The sequence below is a fragment of the Myxine glutinosa genome, chromosome 2 (assembly GCF_964187855.1).
Source record: "Myxine glutinosa chromosome 2, kmMyxGlut1.1, whole genome shotgun sequence".
NCBI classification, from domain to species: domain Eukaryota; kingdom Metazoa; phylum Chordata; class Myxini; order Myxiniformes; family Myxinidae; genus Myxine; species Myxine glutinosa.
This window is the reverse complement of record NC_136262.1, coordinates 77,802,292-77,828,513: the sequence shown is the minus strand read 5'-3', so window position 1 is coordinate 77,828,513 and position 26,222 is coordinate 77,802,292. Positions and strand designations below refer to the sequence as shown.

The following is a 26,222-nucleotide window of genomic DNA, read 5'->3' as shown; positions in this document are numbered from 1 at the left end:
GCCGTTCTAGTTTTTTTCTGTGTTCGCATATTTTCAAAGCCCAGTCTGCATTTGGAGTGTTGAGAGAGTAATGCACCACAGGCAGAATGGGCAAAACGTACTTATTTGTGCATTTTATCTTGTTATCTCCTGGTTCCACTGGCACAGGGTTGCTTTTGGACATTGCATTAAATTTCTGAGCCATTCTTCATGCCGAGTAAGAATTGTAATTCATGAAGATTGAACAACAAAATGATAAATCGTGCAACAACTTTACCAGGTTTGTTGGCTGGAGATTGACGATAACGAGCTTTCCTCCTCCACGCTTCGTCAACAAAGGGAGGTTGCTGCTTGGCTTGATCTGCAGTGATGTGCCCAAAGCAATAGCAACGTCTGCTTTTCTATCCAATGAAGCCAAAGTAGAAACAAGCACAAATCAAAATTGAGCTACCGGTTGTTGCACTGCAACAGGAAGTAAATGGCGTAATGGCACATTCACAAAAAACAATCATATAAATCATCATCTCTCCGTAACGTGCTAAACTATGATTAGACATACTGTATCACTTTATCTTCTCGTCTGTGACGAACGAACGATCTCAGGGTTCCGTGAACCCGGCCGCCCCGGGGATCGACGATCGCCTCCTAGTCGTAGGCGTGCCCCGTCTTTCCTCGAGCGGCCGAAGTTGATTGCTTCTTTTTTTTTGGACGATGCGATATACGCAGAAACGACGACGTACAGGCAGGCATTTGCAAATCCATGCACATGTGCACATGAACACGTCTATCGGTTCGTCGACGCCGGGTACCGGCGAGGTGCCCGACGAGGCACCCCGGCTCGAGGCATGACACGGTCACAGTCGTCCGAGCCGGCATCGTCGTCATGTTTCGCCGTTGCCACGTTGCGTTGGTTGTTTTACACAGTAAAGGAATAATCTTAATAATAATAATAACACAATAATAATAACAAAAATAACAGCGAAAGGCAAAGCAAGCATACGACCACAGCACAGGACAAAATGCATATGGCGTCGCCTTTGTTTTGAATGAGAACCAGCAGCTACGCGTACGTATACGTACATTTTAAAAATATTTTAATGTGCTTTTTATTGTATTTTAAATTGTTTTTTTAGCTTCTTTTACTGTTAATTTTTATGTACTATTTTATTTATTTTAAATATATTTTTTTCACGTCCTCCTATTATGATGTCGGAGTGATGTAAAGTCGCACATAATGACGTTCGCTGAACTGAAATTTACTCTAGAAGAGTGGCGTAAAGTCGGATTTGACGTAGGTCGAAATGGCGTAAAACGGGGTATTGCTGTATATCATGTATGTATGTTTCATCTACCCAGAAAGGATTGACCAAGCAAGCGGAAACTGTCAGGGATTAACGACGGCACCCTGAAGTTGTACCAATGCAGGTTTCATTTGATTCCATCAAGTAAAGAAATTTTTTTCACCCATCTTGGCATTTTCTTCCTTTGGAGGTGGGGTTAAGAGGTGCAATTAGAATTATCCGAGCTATATAACCACAATGTATTATGTATGCACATAAGCAGTACGCATGTTTTTGCTTCATGTATGTAACCAGAGTTATTTTTATTTTCGGAAGCGATCGAGACAGCAGTCTGTTGCTTTTACACCACCCAAATAAAGGGATGTGTCAGAAGAACGGGTTGCACGCTTGGAACAAGATCACCCTTCGGGTGGGTCCTCTGCTTGTTCTTTCAATATGTCCAAACCATTTCAGTCAAGATTTACGCATTCTCACGCTAACTAGAATTTGTTCAAGTCTTTTGCCACAACATTCACATCTAAAATCATCCCATTTTAGAATCAGCATGTTTCTCATGTGCATTTCAAAGGAAACCACCAGACATCACTTACAATGGACAATAAAAAAATACATTTTCGAACAAAGTAAATATGTATTGTGTGCGACAACAGGATGCCATACAGTACATGGCTAGAGTTTACAATTGATTAATGTTTAACTTATTTGGGAGAATTGAGGATCTTCAACTTCGAAGGTCAAAGGCAAAAGGTCACAAACGGACACAACAAATGAAGAGAAACATCCTTTGTCGACATTCCTAACACCAAAGCACTCATTGGTCTCTTCAAATGTGCTACTCACCGGCTGGCTTTGTCTGCTTGGTTGAGGTCTTCCTCCGGGAGAGCATCTTCCCAATCAAGGATTGTGTCTATAAGTTTTCCCCTGAAGGAAGCACCAAAAAAAAAAATTGGCAATATTTTTGCCAATACGTAACAGAGCATACAACTGCTTACATTGAGGATAGCACATGGGGCACAGGCAGGGCCGGCAAGAGGGAGGGGGAGGATGGGGGGTGACCACCCCAGGGCCCGGACCTAACAGGGCCCCATAATTATTCCTTCAATTTGTTTTGTTTCATATAATGATTTTTTTGTGTCGATGAAACACGGTGTACAGCCTTACTTTGTGTCTCCCTCCAAGTCACTCAGGGCGATTCCCCAACATACAATTGCCATGGGCAGTAAACACCCTCCCTCGTGAAATAAACTACTGTGGGAACAACTTAAATTGTGATAATTGCGGTGATGACGTAATGACGTAAATGATGACTCGTCACTCAAGCTTTTGGGTTTCACTATCTGCCATGATCTTTCCTGGGAAAACCACATTTCCAATCTGGCCTCCAAAGCCAGTCGCCGATCCTGTATACTGTATACAGAAAAAAAGAAAAAAAAAATTAACAGGAATGTTGGCCAAACCCCATCCGGATGAAATGAGTTAATAAACGTGTGAAGTCCTTCCTTGGCACACCTGAGCTCCTCACCACATACAAGGCTTTGATCTGCAGCTCAATGGAATACTGCTCTCCCCTCTGGGCTGGTGCTCCTGCCTCACACCTAGCTCGTCTTCACGCTGTTGAAACCAAAGCGTTCAGAATCATTGGAATCTCCCGTGATGAAGCTACCTCCGAGGGCCTTTCACTTACTCACCGCAGGCAGGTTGGTGGTCTTTCTGTCTTCCACCGACTCCTCTCCGGCCTTGCTCCCCCAAATATTCCTACAGGTCGCACAAGATCTGCCTGCAACCCTCTTATGGTTAAACTGCCAAAATCAAGACTCACTGCTCACCTTCACTCCTTCATTCCTCTTTTCTCCCGCCTCTGGAACAAACTCCCTCACACTCTTCAATCCCACTCCTCCCTCCAGGTTTTAAAAACAGCTGTTCACCACCATCTCTTATCTTCCCCCATCCAAAACCTTGATCTTTTCTACCCCCGCTAATTTCACCCCAGATCCACTTTTTTGAAATACCAACTTCTTTCCTGGAAGTCCTTGCAGTGTCCTTGTTTTATACTTCTCTCACCCCCCCCCTCCCCCCACTCCCACACCTCCTCACCCCAAGCCCTCTCCCTCTCACAGATCTCCCGATGTCCCTGCTCTCAAATGTTATGTTTGTGCTTCCCCTTCCCTCCCCATCTTGTCTACCGCTACCCTTATTATATGTTTCATGTTTCGGTTTGACTTTTTGTGTGAATAATGTTAGCTGTTTCACGAGCCTCGATCCTGTATACAGAAAAGAAAAGAAAATTAACAGGAATGTTGGCCAAACCCCATCCGGATGAAATGAGTTAATAAACGAATCCGTTCATCTGTACCGTAAGAGAGCCGTGTGTGTATATGTATGTTTATGTATGTTTATGTGTGTGTGTGTGTGTGTGTGTGTGTGTGTGTGTGTGTGTGTATGTGTATACTGTATATATAATATTAAATATAAATTTCCCTTATTGGGTGTCGGTCGGGGAGTGTTTTAGGCACCTACAAAAAAAATAGAAAAAAGAAAAACAAATTGATTTCTTCAAAAGACCAACAGGATTAGAACATCACCGGGTAACTCCAGATACACCTGATCCCACAGGACTAAATGAATAACACACAATTTCCCTTAACCATGGCATGTGTTTGGTCTGACGAAAATACGGAAACCTCCTTAGTTATAGGTTCATGTAAAGAAAAAAAAAAAAAGGGGGGGGGGGGAGGATGAAGGAGGCCCGACACTTGGTATTGCCCTGCGGCCCATTCTGGCTCTCGGCAGCCCTGTGGTGTATAACATTGGCCTTAAAGGAGGGGATGGGGTTTGTATTTATTTTTACATATTAGATACACAAATATATCACACGCACGCACACACACACACACACACACACACACACACACACACACACACACACACACACACACACACCAGAGGTGGATACTTTGAGACCTGGTTGGTCTCCGTTCCATCTCCTGAAACTCACGCACGTGTGGAGATTTCAGCCAACAACACTTGCTCACACATACATGCATGCATATACGAGCACACACACGTACACAGACGTGTACACACACACACATACACACACACATACACACACACACACACACACACACACACACACACACACACACACACACACACACACACACGTGGATAGTTTGACACCTGGTAGGTATCCGTTCCACATTCTGAAACCCGCATATGGAGATAACAACCAAAGGATACTGAATATACTTATACTGAATACTTAGGATACTGAAGGGTAGATACTGGATAGTAAATCACACCACATTCAGCGTATTCTCAAGACTGCCCACATAGCAGTACGACATCACACGACACACAAGCTCAAATCTATTCTTCACAAACATAAGAACAGAAGACCTCCGAACCCCCATCCAGGTGTTTACCGCATCCCTTGTGAATGCGTTAAAGTTTACATCGGTGAAACTGGCAGGACTTTCACGAGTAGACTGAAAGAACATCAAGCACATAACAGACGAGGCGAACGGAAAGAAACAGCAATAGTTAATCATTCATAGACTAATAATCATGGCATACTATGGACAGACAGGAAACTTATCACATCCATCAGCCACTGGCACACAAGGAGAATCAGAGAAGCCATGGAGATACATTTACATCACAAGGTCACCAAAAAAATGGGCTACTCATTCGTGATATCTGGCTCTTCCCTCATTAAAGAGCAGACACCTACAAACATAGGTATCAACACGTCGAGGACAGTGGATCAGAATGAGCAAAACCACACTGGCCAATCAGCAACGCACAATGAACAGCCAATAAGCTCTCCACGATAACCAGCCATGAAAAAGCCAATGGGTGAGGGGGGGGGGGGGGGTGCAGTTTTTAATAAACTCTGCTCCGATTCGTTCCAGTTACTTCCTCCTGTCAATGAGCAGGGCATGCTGCCCGAAACGTTGAGGCCTTCTTTCCTTCATTTTCTTTTTTTTGCTGTGGAGTTATTTATTTAAGTATAAATAATGGTGTAAACCGTAAACCTTTTACTATATTGTTATTCCACCATGTAAACTTTTAAACAGCATTTAAAATGTAAACTGTTCAGTCTGGTGGAGGTATGCACTCTACCAATGTGTTCTAGTGTGGACACAAGATAATATGCCCGGAGTGATCAGTTATGTACACCATAATAGGATTAGAGTCTGACTTGCAAACCATATAGGAGGAAACAGAGACTAGGTAAGAAACAAATAGCCCCGAGTGGGCTGACGGTCATCCCTTGAGGTTGTATTTCAGGTCTCTGCTGATTTTGGGAGCCCCCCTGACCCCTTGGGAGCACCCGTGATCCCAAATCGAAAAATCTAACACCGAGCGATCCTGCTGAGCATAGAGCAGAAGGGCTGTATCGAGTTTCAGAGAAATTGGTTGGTAAATATGGGACGAGTAAGGATCCATTGTTTCAGGAAGCAACCCCCCCACCCTCCCTCCTGGAGGGCCCCCATGATCGGAAATCCAAAAAGTTGAAGCTCAAGCGATTACTATCTTGTACTCATGTGTCAAGTTTCAGAACAATCAGCCGGGTGATGAGGGAGGATTAGCAAAAAGAGCAAAAAGTTAACTGACAACCGGATGGACGGACATCTGGACATCACAACCCACAAGGTAATCTCTGACCAACTCGGCAGGCTAAAAGGGATTATGAAAATGATTTAGCCAATACTATTAAACACAACAGGAAGACATTTTTAAAAGTATATAATGGGTAAGGAAATTGTTGATCAGATTTGATTTGATTGTTGAAGTGATTGTTGATTGGGTTTGTTGATCTGGAGAAAGCATTCGATAGGGTTGCACGCGAAGTAGTGACATGGGCATTGAGGAAATTAGGAGTGGAGGAATGGTTGATCAGAGTTGTGATGGCAATGTACGAGAGAGCGTGCACAGCTGTAAGGACGAAGGACGGGAACAGTGGTGAGTTTGAGGTGAAGGTGGGAGTGCATCAGGGGTCGGTACTAAGTCCACTACTATTTGTAGCTGTGATGGAGGTGCTGGCTCGGAACGTAAACGAGGGTTTACCGTGGGAGTTGTTGTATGCAGATGATCTGTTGTTGATTGTGGAAAGTATGGATTGACTGAAGGAGAAAATGAACAATTGGAAGGAATGTATGGAGGCAAAAGGTCTGAAGGTGAATATCGGAAAAACGAAGGTGATGGCAAGAGGTAAAGCATGTGGTGAGGTGGAAAAAAACTGGGAAGTGGCCGTGTGCTGTGTTGTGTGCAGGAATGGTGTCGGAGTGAACTCCATTCAATGTACAATGTGCGCTGAATGGGTTCATCAAAAATGTAGTGGTCTGAGAGGGTCATTAACCAGTGTGGCAGCTACATTCAAGTCTAAGGTGTGCACAAAGGGAGCTGCAGATGGCGGAAATGTTGAGTTGGATCTTGGAGACGGCGTGAAGCTGGAAGGTGTGAAAACATTTTGCTACCTAGGAGACATGCTGAATGGAGCAGATGGATCAGACTCAGCAACGGTTGCTAGAGTGAGATGTGCATGGAAGAAGTTTCGGGAACTTAGAGGCGTGCTGACGAGGAGGGGAGTGTCGTTGAAGCTGAAGGGAAAGGTGTATGCTGCATATGTGAGAAGTGATGATTTATGGGAGCGAGACATGGGTAATGAACGTAGAGCAGCAACGAAGGCTGGAAAGGGTGGAAATGTGAATGGTTCGGTGGATGTGTGAAGTATCGTTGAGAGAGAGGAAGACAAATGATGGATTGCGAAAGATGATGGGAATAGAGCCTGTGATTGATGCTATGAAGAGAAACAGGTTGAGATGGTTTGGTCATGTGTTGAGGAAGGATGAAAGTGATTGGTTGAGAAGAGTGATGGAAATGAATGTAGAAGGAAGTAGAGGACGGGGAAGACCGAGAAAGACTTGGCTAAAGGTGGTGGAAGAAGAAATGTGGGCAAGGGGGTTAACAAGGGGAGATGTAGAAAATAGGGCAAAATGGAGAAGATCGTCATGGGGACCGCAAGGCTAACCTCCGCTCTAGCAGGGAAAATGGCCTTAAAATGGCTGTTGTTGTATAATGGGTAAGAAAAGGGTTAAGTGAAGTGTGGGCCCATTGTGGAATAGCACAGGAGAATTGGTGGATGATGAGGGTGAGATGGCGGGATTATTAAATATTATTTTGCTTCAACATTTACACAAGAACAGCCGAGTACCTTCTAATAACTGAGAGTATCTATCTTGGGGGTGAACAAGGGCTTTTAGAAGAGATCCAAGTAAGAGTAGATGAAGTGAAGAAACAGCAAGAAAAATCAAGGGATGATCAAGCTCCAGGGCCAGATAATGTGCATCCTAGAGTATTGCGGGAGGTGGCAGAGTGAATAAGTGCGATGTTAGCGGATATCTTTAACATTTCACTGGAATCAGGACAGTTACCAGAGGATTGAATGGTAATGAATGCAACATCACCATTTAAGAACGGTTTCAGAGAATAATTTGGAAACTATAAACTTGTTAGCTTGACTTCATTTGTGGGAAAGGTGTTGGAGACTTGGAAGGGGACCATGTAAATAAATTCAAACTAAGTAAAGGTAGTTAAATTCAAACTAAGTAAAGGTAGTTAGCACAGATTTACTAAAGGGAGGTCATGTTTAATAAATTTATTGGGGTTCTATGAAGCCATTTCTAACTGGGTGGTTGAGCAAAGTCCAGTGGATGTAGTATATGTAGACTTTCAGAAGGCATTTGATAAGGTACCACATATGAAGTTGTTAGCCAAGGTGAGTGCTTGCAGAGTGGCTGGTTACTCAAGCACTCACCTTAACTTTAGTTACTCACCTTAGCTTTAGTTAGGTTTAGTGATGGGAATAAAAAAGTGGCTGTGAGTGAGGAGATGTAAGTAGGAGGGGGAGGGGCGAGGGGTAAGCAGACAGCACAGTGCCAGGTAGCTATAGGTAAAGCCAACGGTTTTAGGTTGTTTTCGAAGGAGGATAAATTATAAATCAAAAGAGGTGGTCTTAACACTATAGGAATTTAGTGCGGCCTCTTCTCGAACATCGTGTCTACTTTTGGTTATCATATCTGATGAAGAATATAGCTGTCATCTACAGGGATCAGCATAGGGCTTGATTCTGGGCCAAGACAGACTCGGCTATGAGGAGCGGCTGAAGGAGGCAGGGTTTTATACATCAGAAAGGAGAAGATTATGAAGGGATTTGACTGAGATGTCAAAGATGATGAAGGATATCGATAAAATAAGTGCAGTTCAAAGAGTTTTTCAGCAGAAGAGACAGTGATATGACTAGGGTTCGAAATTCAGAGAGTGAAGAAGAAGAGGGTTAGGACGGTATTACGGCAGGGTTCTTTCAGTTAGGGAATAGTCATGGCATGGTCTCCTGGAAATTTATTGGCAGTATAAGGGGTAGTTAGGTTTAAATTGGAATTATATAGATACCTAGAGGAGTATGGGGATATTGGTAGGACTTGAAGGTAGCTTGTGTGTGGATGGGTGATGGTTTCTGGGGTTGTTGCAGCAAAGGCATGATGGGCCGAATGCCCTCCTCCTGCGCCAAAGTTCCTTGTGTGTATCCTTGTTGTGTATCCTTGTGTGAATGGAGAGATCAATAAGGAGTAATGAAGGAACACAACGGCAGGGAAACATGCACTTTACTCTTAATAAAACACAAACAGTCAGGCCTACTTAAAAAATAGGCCTCACACACACAGACATATACTAGTCGATAGAGAGAAAGGAATAGAGGGGATATAAATAGGGGGGTGGATAAATTATTGCCTCAGGAGGAACTGAACACATTTCATCTCATGTCATGTCGGTCCCAGTGCAGTGTTGATCGCAGAAATCAAAGTCTCTGCAGCTCTGGGTGAATAATGCGACTTCCTCGACCCCACACATGGTGAGCGATGATCCTTTTTCCTCATGCAATGCTCTCTTTGTCAGTTAAATGTAATAAACGTGCTGTATTTTGATGAAACCAGTCAGCGAAGCGATGGGCATGCACGACTAGTCATGCGTAAAACAAAGCAAGGCAGTCACAGGCGAGATGCTCCCTGCTCTTTGAACCGAGTTGTGTTCTTTGTCCGTTGAAAGTGCCGTGACTGATGAGCCAATGCATGACATCTATGACTCCATTGAGGTCATGTGATGTGGAATGCATAATTATGCAAATGTGATAAATGACTCCATTGTGTGAAGAAAAATGGAAGTTTACTAAACCACCACACAGAGAATGTTACCTTCAATAAGCAGCCCTCCGAGAAGGATGTTGAACATAAATAAATACCCAGAGTGGTTACTGGAGGAAATGTGGCGCGCACGCGCACGCACGCCCACACGCGCACGCACACACACACACACACACACACACACACACACACACACACACACACACACACACACACACACACACTTTTTTGCACAATGCACCACCAAAATGTCAAAATGATCAGTGCAAATTAATTGTGCAATGTACAAAGAGTATTATATCCAAAATGCACATTTCCCTGTATACACTTCAGATAGACCTTTTTAAAGTAATTGGTGGATTACTTGTTTGAATACAGACTGTGATAATACATAATGTTGAAGTTTTATACTGTGATAATATACAATTTTGAAGTTTTATACTGTGATAATATACAATTTTGAAGTTTTATACTGTGATAATATACAATTTTGAAGTTTTATACTGTGATAATACACAATTTTGAAGTTTTATACTGTGATAATACACAATTTTGAAGTTTTATACTGTGATAATACACAATTTTGAAGTTTTATACTGTGATAATATACAATTTTGAAGTTTTATACTGTGATAATATACAATTTTGAAGTTTTATACTGTGATAATATACAATTTTGAAGTTTTATACTGTGATAATACACAATTTTGAAGTTTTATACTGTGATAATATACAATTTTGAAGTTTTATACTGTGATAATATACAATTTTGAAGTTTTATACTGTGATAATACACAATTTTGAAGTTTTATACTGTGATAATACACAATTTTGAAGTTTTATACTGTGATAATATACAATTTTGAAGTTTTATACTGTGATAATACACAATTTTGAAGTTTTATACTGTGATAATATACAATTTTGAAGTTTTATACTGTGATAATACACAATTTTGAAGTTTTATACTGTGATAATATACAATTTTGAAGCAAAAATAGATTGCATTAGATAAGGTGTATAAACTGTATCTGCAATTGCAAGCAATTTAACACATTTACACCATACCACACAAATGCTTACCTGCACCCTCTCAATCGCTTGCCCTTGGACTCTTCACAAAGCCTTCCAGTAAACTTTAAACCGATTGTTCCCACCACATTTGTGCGTACATACTGCCTGAGCAGAAATCAGTGATTAATACCATAAAATTATCCAAAAAAACATTTTGGCATAAAGATACAATAGTAGTAAAATTAAAAGATTAAGGATATCCTAAAAAATATTAGTATTATGATATAGTGACAAAAGGGAGTATCAATGATTATATTTGCATGCTTAGCTGAAGGATAATTGAAGATAACTGAAAGAGTTGAAGGTAGACAAACTAACGTCTGCCGGACAGGGACCAAACAAGCAAATAGTAATAAAATGATTAGATAAAGCTGCAAAGCAGACAGAGGTGGTAGAGTTGACGAGGATATAAAATATTGTGGGTTGGTCTTGTGGACATTAAATACACCTTCACCAATCGATTTGAGCAATCACTTTTTAGACATTGCGTACATTTACATACGAGTGAATAAAAACAAGCAATGCAAGCCCGGACATCACAATAAGCCCAGCTGGGGAAGAAGACTCACAATGAAACTTGAGATACTTACTTTCCACACTTAATGCATTCTTCAACAAACATATTGCCATGAAGTTCTGACAATTTATCCCTGGCAAAAACAACAACAACAAAACGTTTAAGAAAATTACATTTCTAACTGTTTATTAAGTCGTCATCAAAGTGAGTGCAATTGAGGAACAGGTAAGCAGCAACATATCAATGGTTTAGACAGAGGGGTCTGACAGAGGGGGAAAGAGTAGACTTTCCAAATGGGCAGCTGACATCAAGCTTGGAGGTAAGGTAGATAGCAAAAGGTGGGGTAATCACATTTAAGAACTAAAGGTGGATGGAGGTTATGTTTTCACCCCTGTCTGTGCGTTTGTCTGTTCGTTTTGCATTCCAGAGTGGACCAGAAAATCACAGTACAGAATCACATTTAATCAAAATCATCCGTCCACAACTTTTTTTGAGATATCCTGTGATGTATCGTTTTTGGCCCCATCTCTCAATGGTGAAGAATCACTTAAAAAATTATAGTAGCCGGATCCAGAACCTCACCAAAATTGAATAGATTCTTCCTCGTCACAAACACAACCTGTCCAACAAGTTTCGTCCAAATCCATCCATAACTTTTTGAGATATCCTGATATATGTTCGTTTTAGCCATATCTCCCAATGGTAAAGAATCACTTGGAAAATTAAATCATTATTGTATACAACAAAACACAACATGCATTTTAAGGCCATTTTCCCTGCGAGAGCGGGGGTTAGCCTTGCGGTCCCCATGACAATCTTCTCCATTTTGCCCTATTTTCTGCATCTCCCCTTGTTAACCCCCTTGCCCGCATTTCTTCTTCCACCATCTTTAGCCAAGTCTATCTCGGTCTTCCCCGTCCTCTACTTCCTTCTACATTCATTTCCATCACTCTTCTCAACCAGTCACTTTCATCCTTCCTCAACACATGACCAAACCATCTCAACCTGTTTCTCTCCACAGCATCCATCACAGGCTCTATTCCCATCATCTTTCGCAATTCATCATTTGTCTTCCTCTCTCTCAACGATACTCCGCACATCCACCGAACCATTCGCATTTCCACCCTTTCCAGCCTTCGTTGCTGCTCTACGTTCACTACCCATGTCTCGCTCTCATAAATCATAACACTTCTCACACATGCAGCATACACCTTTCCCTTCAGCTTCAACGACACTCCCCTCCTCATCAGCACGCCACTCAGCTCCCGAAACTTCTTCCATGCACATCTCACTCTAGCAACCGTTGCCGAGTCTGATCCACCTTCTCCATTCAGCACGTCTCCGAGGTAGCAAAATGTTTTCACACCTTCCAGCTTCACGCTGTCTCCAAGATCCAACTCAACATTTCCTCCATCTGCAGCTCCCTTTGTGCACACCTTACATTTGAATGTAGCTGCCACACTGGCTAATAACCCTCTCAGACCACTACATTTTTGATGAACCCACTCAGCGCACATTGTACATTGAATGGAGTTAAATAATTATTGTATCCGAATCCATATTCAGATATTCACCAAAATCGAAATGATTAGTCGTTTTTCACACACACACGCGCACACGCACACACACACACACACACACACACACACACACACACACACACACACACACACAACCTCTCCACCAAGTTTCGTTCAAATCAGTCCACAACTTTTTGAGATATCTTGCTATGTATCGTTTTTGGCCCTATCTCCCAATGGTGAAGAATCACTTTAAAAATTATAGTAGCCGGATCCGAATCCGGATCTTCACCAAAATCTAATAATTTCGTCTTTGTTACATACGCTACACCTCTCTGCCAAATTTCATCCAAATCCATCCACAACTTTTTGAGATATCTTGTTCACAAACAAACAAACAAACGAACAGACAGCCAAACAAACGGACAAACAGGGGTAAAAACATAACCTTCATCCACCTTTGGTGGCGAAGGTAAAAAGGAGTGGTTCTTGTAACATTGGCAGAAGTGGCAGATGGAGTTCAACATTGGAAAATGCGACCCACTTGGGTGGGCATGGGAAGGAATTATATAAACAGGGACTCCTGTACAAAATAGAAGTAGGGATTTTGGAGCGTGTAACACAATAGGATCTAGTGATGTTGTACTCGTAGATTCAAGGCCAAAGTTATGTTGTTGCTTCAAGGCCAAAGCAGTCAGCGGAGTACTTTATAAAAATAATGGAAACATTTAAAATCTAAGTTGTTAGATATAAGATGATAATTGTTGCTTGTATAGTTGCCAATGACGTTGTCACTGCTGTAAAGCTTGAAGCACTGGAGATGCGAGTTGTCTGCACCATTACGATCCTGGGAGAAAGAGAGTCAATGGAGTACCGTCACGAAGGATCACCAGCCATGACCCGGCTCTGTCAGATTTTCAACTCTTCCCCAAACTTAAGAAAAACCGTCGTGGTGAACATTTTTCTTCTGGCGATGATGTCAAGGCCGCTGTGAAGTGCTGGTGAAGTCAGCAGGACACAGTTCTATCACGGCGGCATCACTAAACTACCCTAATGTGGGCAGAAACTTATGAACCGCAGTTGTGATTATGTTGAGAAATAAATATGCCCCATGGTAGAATAAAGATTGATGTTGGTATCTGTCTTTGTCTCATTCAAATATCTTTAATGTGTTGGAGAAGAAGAATAGGAGGCATTACTTTTTTAACACGGCATCATAAAAACAGTAATCCCGATTTACCAACTTTCAACCTGCGTACATAAATTGTGACACCAAAAACTCGATCCACTATCTCAAACATGACGTTACAAACTTTTACTCAACTTCAGTCAACTCAGATTTCAACGACAAATTCAAAATGTGACCTCGTGAATTTTTGCTCAGAAAATTTGATCGTGGAACTTAAAATAAACACGTATCTTGTTACAAAACGTCACAGCATCACTCGGCTTACATCCGGGACGGTTACGTCATAGCATCACTTCCCTCAGTTACTTCTACATCATCATGTATTGGCTGAAGTGCTTTATTAAAGTGCATTTTATTTATTTGATTTAAATGTTCTGGTGCATTATTGATCCATAACTATGGTTCCCAGAAGGAAGAGAAGTGCTCAATGAAGTGATACTAGTGGAAAGCAATATGGGAAAAAGTAGTATAGTTAGAACTTCCGGTTGGACTATTGGTTCAGGGACTTTTCCACGATGTGATAGAAGCTGTAGCTGCCGCTTTCACCTCGTTAACATCAATGGTTTGACATTCTGTCTGCGCTGTTGCTGACGATTCGCTAATAAGCGATGAAAAACGGTCTTGTGCATTCAGAATTCATAAATTCTGAATGATGTTTGAGGTTGATTTATGTAGTTGATGTTGTCTGTACTATGTGTGAATGTCTTTACAGCTGTGGAGGGACTTTGAGAAGATATACATATGCATATACAGTCACATGAAAAAGTAAGTACACCCCATGTAAAGTTTTGACTTTTTCAACATATTTCAACATACAGCTATTTGATCTTCATTTCAACAATATTGATAGATAAAGGTGATATAATATAACGAATATCATGAAACATTTACATTTTGTAGTCCATTGTATAATTTAAATAAACATAAATGCAAATTTCGCATGTGGAAAAAGTAAGTACACCCCTACATTTATCACTACTTCAAATACCTAAAATTAGAATCAGGTGCACCAGCTCAGATGCAAATGATTAGAACATCATCAGAGAGGATCTTGGAGGAACCTGTCTTATTTAAACCTCAGACATTTAGTTTGGTTTGCTCTTTGTTGTTGAAATTTGCGGCGTCACCATGCCTAGATCAAAAGAGCTCTCGGAGGCCTTCAGAAAGAAGTTTATAGATGCCTACGAGTCTGGGAAGGGATTTAAAAAGATCTCCAAACAATTTGAAATCAATCATTCGACTGTCCGGAAGATCATCTACAAGTGGAAAAGATTCCAAACAACTGCCAACTTGTTCAGGCCAGGCCGCCCCTGCAAGTTCAGCCCGAGAGCAGACCGCAAGATGCTGAAAGAAGTCTCTAAGAACCCAAGAATGTCATCACGGGACCAACAGGTAGCTCTTGCCACTGTTGATGTCAAAGTGCACGCGTCTACCATTAGAAAGAGGCTGCACAAATTTGATCTACATGGGAGGTGTGCCAGGAGGAAACCTTTGTTGTCCAGAAAGAACATCAGGGGTAGATAAGTTTGCCAATGAACACCTAGGCAAAGACCAGCACTTCTGGAACAATGTGCTCTGGACAGATGAGTCAATGGCGGAGCTATTTGGCCACAGTACCAGAAGACATGTTTGGTGAAAACCAAAGACACCATTTGACCACAAGAACCTGATACCAACTGTAAAGCATGGTGGTGGAAATATTATGGTTTGGGGCAGCTTTGCTGCATCAGGGCCTGGGCAGCTCACCATCATATAATCCACTATGAATTCTTCATTGTACCAGAGGGTGCTTGAGGATAATGTGAGGCCATCTTTTGGAAAGTTGAAGCTCAACCAAAGGTGGACCTTGCAACATGACAATGACCCTAAACATACCAGTAAATCCACCAAGGAATGGCTGAAAAGAAAGAAATGGAGGGTTCTGGAATGGCCAAGTCAAAGCCTGGATCTAAATCCCATCGAGATGTTGTGGGGGGATTTGAAACGAGTTGTGCATGCAAGAAACCCCTCAAACATCACACAGCTGTAAGAATTCTGCATGGAGGAGGGGGGCATTTCTCCCAGTCGATGTCAGAGACTGGTAGACAGTTATAAGAAACACCTACTTGAGGTTGTTTCTGCCAAAGGGGTCAATACCACCTATTAGAGCCAAGGGTGTACTTACTTCTTCCACATGCGAAATTTGCATTTATGTTTATTTAAATTATACAATGGACTACAAAATGTAAATGTTTCATGATATTTGTTATATTATATCACCTTTATCTATCAATATTGTTGAAATGAAGATCAAATAGCTGAATGTTGAAATATGTTGAAAAAGTCAAAACTTTCCATGGGGTGTACTTACTTTTTCACGTGACTGTATACACACAGAAGGTAAAAGCGGGGAATTTGGCATTAAAATATAGAAGTTTCGTATTGGCTTTAATGACTATTTTCTTTCAACAGGTGTTACGATATTTTTGCAACATCATTGTGATGCGACATAACGCAAGTCAAGTATGAAGCCATCTTAATTTGGACCAACAAAAAGTCAAGTGCCACTCAAAAGTTCAGTGACTAAATTATAAAATTTTGAGAGTTAACTCAACAAGCAAATGAAGAACCGAGATAACCTGGGAAAGCCTGAACGGACGTGCAAGCCATCGACATTCTGACTAATGACGAACTTGAGAAAACCGACACGCTGAAGCACTGTTAGTGCCAGATGGGTCAGGGTGGGCTTTGCCTCCTCAAATGTCACATCAAACTTTGGCACCAAGCCTTTCTCCTCCATGGTCCACACTCCATTAGGGCCTCTGATGTGGGTAGGGGTGACAGTGGATCGAATGAGAGATCTTGGTAACAACACCAATTACATTTAAGATTCATTACATTCCCCTTTGTATTGTACATCTTCATAAAGAATGGTAAACCGCTCTACTCTTTATATGTCTCTTATGACTTAAGGTTCAATCATATGAGTGTGCCTCAAACTTGATCTGTTCAACCCAATGTTCTTGAGACCCCACCATAGATCGACTGTAATCCATATACCCCAAAGAGGAATGACCTTTCCTGCCGCTCCTGTAGTGTGAGAGTGTACCTGATATTTAAAAAAAACCCACCTTTGGAGGCCATTTTTCCCCGCAAGCGGGGGTTGGCCTTTTTCGGGAACCGTGGTTGTTGTTGTTTTTCGGTCCCCTTTTTGAAGCAATGTTTTATGGCCGGATGCCCTTCCTGACGCCAACCCTTTTTGCCGCCTTTAACGACAAGCAGGGAATTACCAGTGAACTGGTACTCAATTTGCCGACCTCGGAAGGATGACAGGCTGAGTCAACCCCCCTGGCGTTAATTCAGCGATTGATCGGGATTCGAACCCAGGATCCTAGGATCCTAAGCCGGCACCCTAGCCGCTAGCCCAACACCAACACCTGATATACCGCTAGCCCAACACCTGATATAACATATTATAATGTCATGCACAGTCTGATCCTTTCAAAGACCTGACATAACATGATATAATGTCATGTACAGTCTGATCCTTTCAATGACCTGATATAACACGTTATACTATCATGTAAAGTCTGATCCTTTCAATGACCTGACAATGATATAACATGTTATAATGTCATGTACTGTCTGATCCTTTCAATGACCTGATATAACATGTTATAATGTCATGTACAGTCTGATCCTTTCAATGACCTGACAATGATATAACATGTTATAATGTCATGTACAGTCTGATCCTTTCAATGACCTGATAATGATATGACGTGTTATAATGTCATGTACAGTCTGATCCTTTCAATGACCTGATAATGATATAACATGCTATAATGTCATGTACAGTCTGATCCTTTCAATGACCTGATAATGATACAACATGTTATAATGTCATGTACAGTCTGATCCTTTCAATGACCTGATATAACACGTTATAATGTAATGTACAGTTGATCCTTTCAATGACCTGATAATGATATAACATATTATAATGTAATGTACAGTCTGATCTTTTCAATGACCTGATAATGACATAACATGTTAAAATGTCATGTACAGTCTGATCCTTTCAATGACCTAATCTAACAAAAATAATAGTAATAATAATAGTCAATAATAATAAGGATAATAACATGGGTCCCCCTGCCGCTCCCGGAGTGAGCGGGTGTACTATTGTCCCAATGTCCCAAATGCATAAAACCAATCCTTCTGTTAATGTTTGTGTTCATTCTGATGTATTAATGATTTCAGTGTAGTTAAAATGCATTTGAGACATTATATTTGACGTTGCACACATTCCTTTTTTCTCCATGTTTATATATTCGATATATGCGATTTCCATTTATGCAAGGTTTTCGCAGAACCTAACCCTTGCATAAATCTAGGGATTGGTGTACTCCCTCTCAGTGCGTGTCATCGCCGAGCCCTCTTCGGTGCCCGGCGATGACGTCATGCAGCGTCTGGAGATGGCATAGGAAAGGAGCGGTGTACAATACAAAACTAGAATATCTTGGTTGGATAAGTGCAAGTGATAAATTCTCAGATCGATATCCGAATGTGGACCTTCACCAAAATCTAATCATTTCATCCATGTCGTATACCCAACATCTTCACCCAATCTCATCAAAATCTCTTTGTTTGTTTGTTTTTTATACAAGATCGAGGCTCGTGTAAGAACTAACATCAATCACAAAAAAAAAACTGACACATAAAACATATAATAAAGGGAGCGGGAGACAAGATTGGGAGAGAGAGGGAAGCACACAACTACAAAAGTAGAGAACAGGGACATCAGGAGATCTGTGGGAGGGAGAGGGTTTGGGGGGGAGGGGCAGAGGAAGTGGGGTGGGAGAGTTATAAAACAAATGGACACTGCTAGGATGTCCAGGAAAGAAGTCGGTATTTCAAAAAAGTGGATCTGGGGTGAATTAACGGGGGTAGGAAGATCAAGGTTTTGGATGGGGGAAGATAAGAGATGGTGGTGAACAGCTGTTTTAAAGACCTGGAGGGAGGAATGGGACTGAAGAGAGTGAGGGAGTTTGTTCCAGAGGCAGGAGAAAAGAGGAATGAAAGAGTGAAGGTGAGCAGAGAGTCTTGATTTTGGCAGTTTCACCAGAAGAGGTCCTGTAGAGGACCAGAAGAGGTCCAGATCCTTTCAGAAGAGGTCCTTTCACCAGAAGAGGTCCTGTCCAGTGGATGACTCCACTCTCTGCCGCTCCATTCCTCTTCCCTCAGACCGGCAGACTGCAGCCTCCTCACTCTCTGAAGACCTGGACAAAATCACAGACTGGTCAAACAAGTGGAACATGTCTTTCAATCCTGACAAATCTCACACTCTTACTATGTCTCTCTGAAAAGACCGACTGGACAACCCTCCCATCTACTTTCTCAACAATGCTCTCCAAGAAGTTCTGTCGCTCAAGCTTTTGGGTCTCACTATCTGCCATGATCTTTCTTGGGAAAACCACATTTCCAAGCTGGCCTCCAAAGCCAGTCGCTGACTGGGCATCCTCCGTCATGCGAAGTCCTTCCTCGGCACACCTGAGCTCCTCACCACATACAAGGCTTTCATCCGCAGCTCAATGGAATACTGTTCTCCCCTATGGGCCGGTGCTCCTGCCTCACACCTAGCTCGGCTTCACGCTGTTGAAACCAAAGCTTTCAGAATCATTGGAATCTCCCGTGCTGAAGCTATCTCCGAGGGCCTTTCACTCACTCACCTCACTCAGATCTTGTGTGACCTGAAGGAATATTTGGGGGACAGAGCATAGACAGAGCTGGGGGAGCTAGGTCGGAGTGGAGTCGGTAGAAGACAGAAAGACCACCAACCTGCCTGCAGTGAGCGAGTGAAAGGCCCTCAGAGTCAGCTTCATCGCGGGAGTTTCCAATGATTCTGAAAGCTTTGGTTTCAATAGCGTGAAGCTGAGCTAGGTGTGAGGCAGGAGCACCAGCCCAGAGGGGAGAGCAGTACTCCATCAAGCTGCGGATGAAAGCCTTGTATGTGGCAAGGAGCTCAGGTGTGCCAAGGAAGGACTTCGCACGACGGAGGATGCCCAGTCGGCGACTGGCTTTGGAGCCCAGCTTGGAAATGTGGTTTCCCCAGGAAAGATCATGGCAGATAGTGAGACCCAAAAGCTTGAGTGACAGAACTTCTTGGAGAGGATTGTTGAGAAAGTAGATGGGAGGGTCGTCCAGTCAGTCTTTTCGGAGAGACATAGTAAGAGTGTGAGATTTGTCAGGATTGAAAGATATGTTCCACTTGTTTGACCAGTCTGTGATTTTGTCCAGGTCTGCAGAGAGTGAAGAGGATGCTGCCTGCCGATCTGAGGGTTGAGATATTGACCTGACATAACATGATATAATGTCATGCACAGTACAGTAGAGAGGATTTTCCAGAGAATCGGAGAGATCATTGATAAAGACCAGAAAAAGCACAGGGCCCAGAACACTGCCTTGGGGAACTCCAGCCTGAACAGGAAGGGGAGATGAGAGAAATCCATTCAGGGCCACACGTTGACTGCGACCGGTGAGGACGTCAACAAGCCATGCATGGAGGTTTCCATGGATACCATAAGAGGAGAGTTTGGTGAGCAGGGTGGGCTGTTCACACAACATTTTGAGATATCTTGTTCACAAACAGACAGACAGACAAATGGACAAACAAACAAACATAACCAGGGTTGAAAACCTGAATTTTTCAAAAGCAAATAAACAAACATAACAGGGTTGAAAACATAACCTCCATCCACCTTCGGTGGTGGAGGTAATAATGATGAGTGAGCCAGTTCCAGAGGCAGCCATGCAAGCCCAAGCCATGGCATGACATCCACCATGCTTCACAAATGTGGTCGTATACTTTGAATTGTATGCAGTTCCTTCCTTTCTCCACACTTTCACCTTCCCATTGCTTTGGTAAATGTTTATCTTGGTCTGCTGTGTCCATAATACTTTGTTCCAGAACTCACTGGCTCACCTGTACTTCTTGGCAAATTATAATGTGGCTTTTCTGTTTATGGCACTGATGAGAGGTTTGCATCTTGTGGTGTAGCCTTTGTAATTCTGCTGTTGATGTCTTCTGCAAACAGCAGATTATGATACATTCACCCCTGCACTCTGAAGGTTGTTGGTGATGTCACTGACAATTGTTTGAGGGTTTTTCTTCACAGCTCTGATGATTTTTCTGTCATGAACTGCAGGTGTTTTCCTTGGCCCACCTGGCCGTTGTCTATTCCTAAGTACACCAGTAGCTTCTTTCTTTTTCAAGATATTCTAAATTTTTGTATTTGAATGAATGAATGAATGATCGTTTTTAAGGCCATTTTCCCCACTAGAGCGGGGGTTAGCCTTGCGGGCCCCATGACAATCATGGTTCCCTGTTTGAGGCAATGTTTTTATGGCCAGATGCCCTTCCTGACGCAAACCCTTAGTCACCTCTTACGATGCGCAGGGATACGGTGTACCTATTCTAAACCGGGGTACACACCGGGATCATTCATCCCAGCAAGCTGGTACTCAATTTGCCGACCTCGGAAGGATGACAGGCTGAGTCAACCCCCCTGGCGTTAATTCAGTGATCGATTTGCGATTTGTATTTGCTTTACCCAATTTTTGTACTATGGTTCTAATTGAATTATTCTGTTCTCTCAGATTCCAAATTGCTTGTTTTTCTTTTCATAGACAGTTCTAATGTCTACATGTTGGTTTATGCTGACTGCCTCCAAAGGCAGACCCTCAAGGCAAAAGCAAAGGCTAAAACCAAGACTGGACATTCACAGCTCCTTTATGTGTGAACAATCAATGCAACAAGAAACACCTGTCAGTCATCTGTTCCAACAGTTATGCTTACCTGACATGGGGGGACGCAACATAAAAAAGTGCTATTGTTCTACAATGGTTAAACATATATGCATATAAATATCAATAATAAAAGCTGACCTCAGGTACTCTTGCCTCATATTCATATTTGATCTCAAATCTAAATTTCTTGAATATATAGCAATAATAACAGATTTGACTTCACTGTTCCAATATTTATGGAGGGCACTGCATATACATATTAAGGATCATTGAAAGAATAGAAGAATAGGGAGCAAAGGGTTCACAGGCACAAAATGGAGTGAATGAAAACTGCAGGACAAGAAAATATAAATGCACCACAGCACAAGAGGCAGCATTGTGGGTGAAGCGTTTGGACCATGGTCTCAGTGTGTGTTGTAAAGGTCAGAGGTCGAAACTGGAGACACAAGCATTGTGTTTGAAGCAAATAATAAGAAGCATTCTGAGTATTGCGCTGCAATATATGTCCCCTACCAAAGTTCAAAGTGCCATAACTTTGTCAAAAATGATCGAATATGCAAATTTATGCACGGTTGATGCTGGTTTTCAAACTTTATCTGAGGTATGCTGAGACATGTGTGTGTCATGCCTCGCCTCGTTGATAAGCCCGCAAGGTCGCTCTGTGGAGCGGCCTGCACGTATTGCACTGTGTGAAGTATATAATTACCAACACAGTCTGAGGTACTACTGATTAAAGCTATATCCATTTTTTTTATTTATATTTTCGTTTAATTAACGATATCTGCCAAACCACTTGCCCTATCGCAAATTCCAAAAGGACATTTTAGTAGACTGACATGCTGAACAGATCTGTGAAGTTCCCCCTCGATTGGATCAAAAATGAGGGAGGAGCTCGGTTTTAAAGGTTCATGCTTAAAAACGTCATAACTCTGAAACCATGTGACGCATGACGTCATGCTCGTTGACTTTTTTGTTCGTCATGGGTATGCGATTCTGCCTGCAAAGTTTGGCCTCGATCTGTTCAGCCGTTGCAGAGAAAAAGGGGTTTCCGTGTTTTCATGAAAAACAATATGGTGGCCGAACCACGTGACCTGTGACGTCATAATTACCATTAAAATATTCCGCAGACCGAGTCCCCCCTACGGTGAAAATTTGATCTCAATCGGTCCTATTATTGCAGAGAAAATATTTTTAAAAGGAAATTAAAACTTAAAATGGCACTGAGGATCATCAGAATTATCAGAATTACCAAAGTTCAAAGTGCCATAACTTTGTCAAAAATGATCGAAACGTCGTGAAGTTCGAACCTGATCTGTAACTTATCATGAGGAAACCATGTACCAAGTTTGAAATCATTAGCATTAAGCGTTTAGAAAAAAAGTCCGGAAAACTGTTCTTTGTGTGACGGACTGACGGACTGACAGACGGAGGGACGGCGTGCAAACCTATAGTCCCCTCCGGTGTACACTGGTAGGGGACTAATAATAATAATAATAATAATAATAATAATAATAAAGAATAAGAATTTAATGGTAAACAAAAAAAAAATCATCCATCAAGAGTGTGGTTCACACATGTTGCCAAGGGTTGTACGTACCGGAAGTCTGGGATGCCAGCAGACGTGCTAATGCCAGCACCAGTATGCATGACCAGATGTCGAGAACCCTTTATCAGTTCTGCAAGCTGAGCCACTTTTACGTCCAGTTCTTCGGGATCGTCCATTTTCTGGAACAACACAATATGGAAGTGGGTTTTTGTATCATCTCATGCACATTGCATATTTGAACAAGCATTCTGAGTATTGCGCAGCAATACATGTCCCCTACCGGCAGTCTGTCGTCCGGAAAACTGTTAGGGAAATTACCAAGGGTTATTTACCCACAGGTTCTGAATCGTTACCAATCACTAATTACCTCAGGACGGGCTCAACTGTGATTCGCACTCGGGACTTCGATTTATACACCTTGCAGACAGGTCAGCAGAAGCACGAGAAAATAAGTTGTTGATAAAGAACCTTTCGAGTCGCTAAATATCAGTAATTTATTATATTTTCAGGTTCACGATCAATGATCGATGTGTATATATATGTTGCTCGGCTTGGCTCCGCCCCTCCCGAAAGTGCGCGCTGTGTCGCGCTGTTGACGTTCGCGAGACGAGGCTGAGGGCGCGCGGTGCGGCTTGAGGAGAACTCTGGAATAAACAAGAGATATCCATTTAAAAAAAATATTTTCGTTTAATTAACGATATCTGCCAAACCACGTGCCCTATCGCAAATTCCAAAAGGACATTTTAGTAGACTGACATGCTGAACAGATCTGTGAAGTTTCCCCCCGATTGGATCAAAAATGAGGGAGGAGCTCGGTTTTAAAGGTTCATGCTTAAAAACGTCATAACTCTGAAACCATGTGACGCATGACATCATGCCCGCTGACGTTTTTGTTCGTCATGGGTATGCGATTCTGCCTGCAAGGTTTGGCCTCGATCTGTTCAGCCGTTGCAGAGAAAAAGGGGTTTTCGTGTTTTCACCAAAAACAATATGGCGGCCGAACCACGTGACCTGACGTCATAATTACCATTAAAATATTCCGCAGACCGAGTCCCCCGTACGGTGAAAATTTGATCTCAATCGGTCCTATTACTGCAGAGAAATTGTTTTTTAAAGGAAATTAAAACTTAAAATGGCACTGAGTTAAGGATCATCAGAATTATCAGAATTACTAAAGTTGAAAGTGCCATAACTTTGTCAAAAATGATCGAAATGTCATGAAGTTCGAACTCTATCTGTAAATTATCATGAGAAAACCATGTACCAAGTTTGAAATCATTAGTATTAAGCGTTTAGAAAAAAGTCCGGAAAACTGTTCTTTGTGTGACGGACTGATGGACTGACAGACGGAGAGACGGCGTGCAAACCTATAGTCCCCTCCGGTGTATACCGGTAGGGGACTAATAAAAACCATAAAAAACAGTAAAATATATTCAGTTCATTTTTGCATCATAATGTATAATAATATTAAGCATCATAATATTAAGTTTGGTCAAAATCCAATCACTGGTTCACAAGTTATCACAGTAACAGATTTTTACATAACAAGGCCTCTGACCTTTGATCTCTTGACCCCCATAAACTAATCAGTTAATGTTTTCATCATTGTACATATTGGTGAGATACCCGGGTGGGAGGCTGGAAGCAAACAGGCAATGCAGATACGGCGAATGCTAAAGCATGAAACCAATAAATTCCACATTCCTGTAGCACCCTCAGTCGCACGTCAGACATGGACAGCAAGTTCGTGAAGGACTTCCATGAAAAACGTACCCCGTTCGCAAACAAACGGGTACATTCACGTATAGAAACATCGATCGTGGGTCCGTGGCGAATCTACATATGGCGATCCGCGAAGTTCACGTTTAGAAGGTAGAAACCATCACGGCATGTCGTCATTTACTTGAACTCGGTCTCTTTTTTTCATTCCAAACAACATAACTCCAATCACAAATTAATCACAAAATAAACTTTTAACAACATTGTTAATGTTTCCTTCATTGTAAAAACTACCAAGTCAACAGTTAAAAGGATTTTGAGCCGATAGGTGTCACGGCCTTGGCAAGATCGATGGAGACAGCGATAACAGCGATCTGTTAGCGTATACACAGCCCAAATAGCTATGTGGAATTCTCTCATGTAGAGATTAAACTTACGTCGTTTGAACTTTGGCTGAGGTCATTATTTACTTTTAATGATGTTTATATACGAATCAAAAAGAAGACAATTGGTTTTGGGTCGTCCTTTCCACATATATCGTGGGATTTTGAGTTGGAGAGACGACCGTGATGGCGGGGAGGGCGTTGGCATTCTCTCAAGCAGGGATTCAACCCATGTCCTTATAAAAGGTCTCTGTCCAAGGTCACCGAGTCCGATCGGTGCAGCCGATCGGTGCAGCCGTGCAGCGCAGCGATTGGTGCAGCCGCTTGTGCGGCACCCAGGAAAATAACGTTATGCGGGAGTCCAATCCTGAAAATGCTGGAGTCCAAAGCTGAAATTGGAAAAACAATATACCCTATTTTACTCCAGGAGATCCCAGGATTACCCACCCAAAATTTCGTTGCGATCGGTTCTGCTGTTTTTGCGGTACCTTCAAACGGACAGACGGACAGACAGACAGACGGACGGACATTTGGTGAATTATAGTAAGGTTTGTCCAGGTTTGACTTAGTTCGCGAAAGCCATTCTCAAGTTATTGCGGTAACGAAAACCTATCACGGAGGGACAGACGCACGGACAACCCAAAAAAACATAATGACTCCTGTTGGCGGAAGACTGTTGGCGGAATGACTCCTGTTGAGACTGTTGGCGGAAGCAAAAAAACTGGGAATTTGAAAAACTGGGAAGAAGTGTTCTTTGTGAGGGTTAAACAGGGATAGAAACGATGATGGTTATGTAAGGAGGATGATCTGATATGGTGGTAAACAGCTGTCTTGAAAACCTGGAGGGAGGAATGAGATTGAAAAGAATGTCAAAGTTGGTTCCACAGGTGGGAGAAAAGTGAGTGGAGGTGAGGAGTGATTCTGGATTTTCACCAGGAGGTTTGTTGGTGGACCTTGTGCGCCCTGCAGAAACCTAGAGAGTGGGGGGGGGGGGGGGGG

General features: G+C 42.2%; 1 protein-coding gene and 1 long non-coding RNA gene across 3 annotated transcripts in view; one reads left to right on the top strand and one right to left on the bottom strand.

Annotated features, from left to right (window-relative positions):
• SIRT6 (sirtuin 6) overlaps positions 1 to 26,222 on the bottom strand; it is a 68,269-nt gene that overhangs the window by 22,269 nt on the left and 19,778 nt on the right. For both annotated transcript variants that reach the window (XR_013622693.1, XM_078773433.1), the window contains exons 2-7: positions 23,173 to 23,300; positions 16,406 to 16,588; positions 11,152 to 11,211; positions 10,571 to 10,666; positions 2,121 to 2,201; positions 257 to 380 (exon numbers count right to left, since the gene is read on the bottom strand). Coding sequence is in view for 1 of the 2 variants with exons in the window: in XM_078773433.1 (XP_078629559.1) it covers positions 257 to 380; positions 2,121 to 2,201; positions 10,571 to 10,666; positions 11,152 to 11,211; positions 16,406 to 16,588; positions 23,173 to 23,300 (672 nt within the window). In the remaining variant the exon portion in view is untranslated. The remainder of the gene's footprint in view (positions 1 to 256; positions 381 to 2,120; positions 2,202 to 10,570; positions 10,667 to 11,151; positions 11,212 to 16,405; positions 16,589 to 23,172; positions 23,301 to 26,222) is intronic.
• Positions 5,756 to 16,415, top strand: LOC137418887 (uncharacterized). The gene is made up of 4 exons (XR_010982727.2): positions 5,756 to 5,939; positions 9,125 to 9,198; positions 14,500 to 14,552; positions 16,239 to 16,415. It is a non-coding gene; the product is annotated as an uncharacterized LOC137418887 (long non-coding RNA).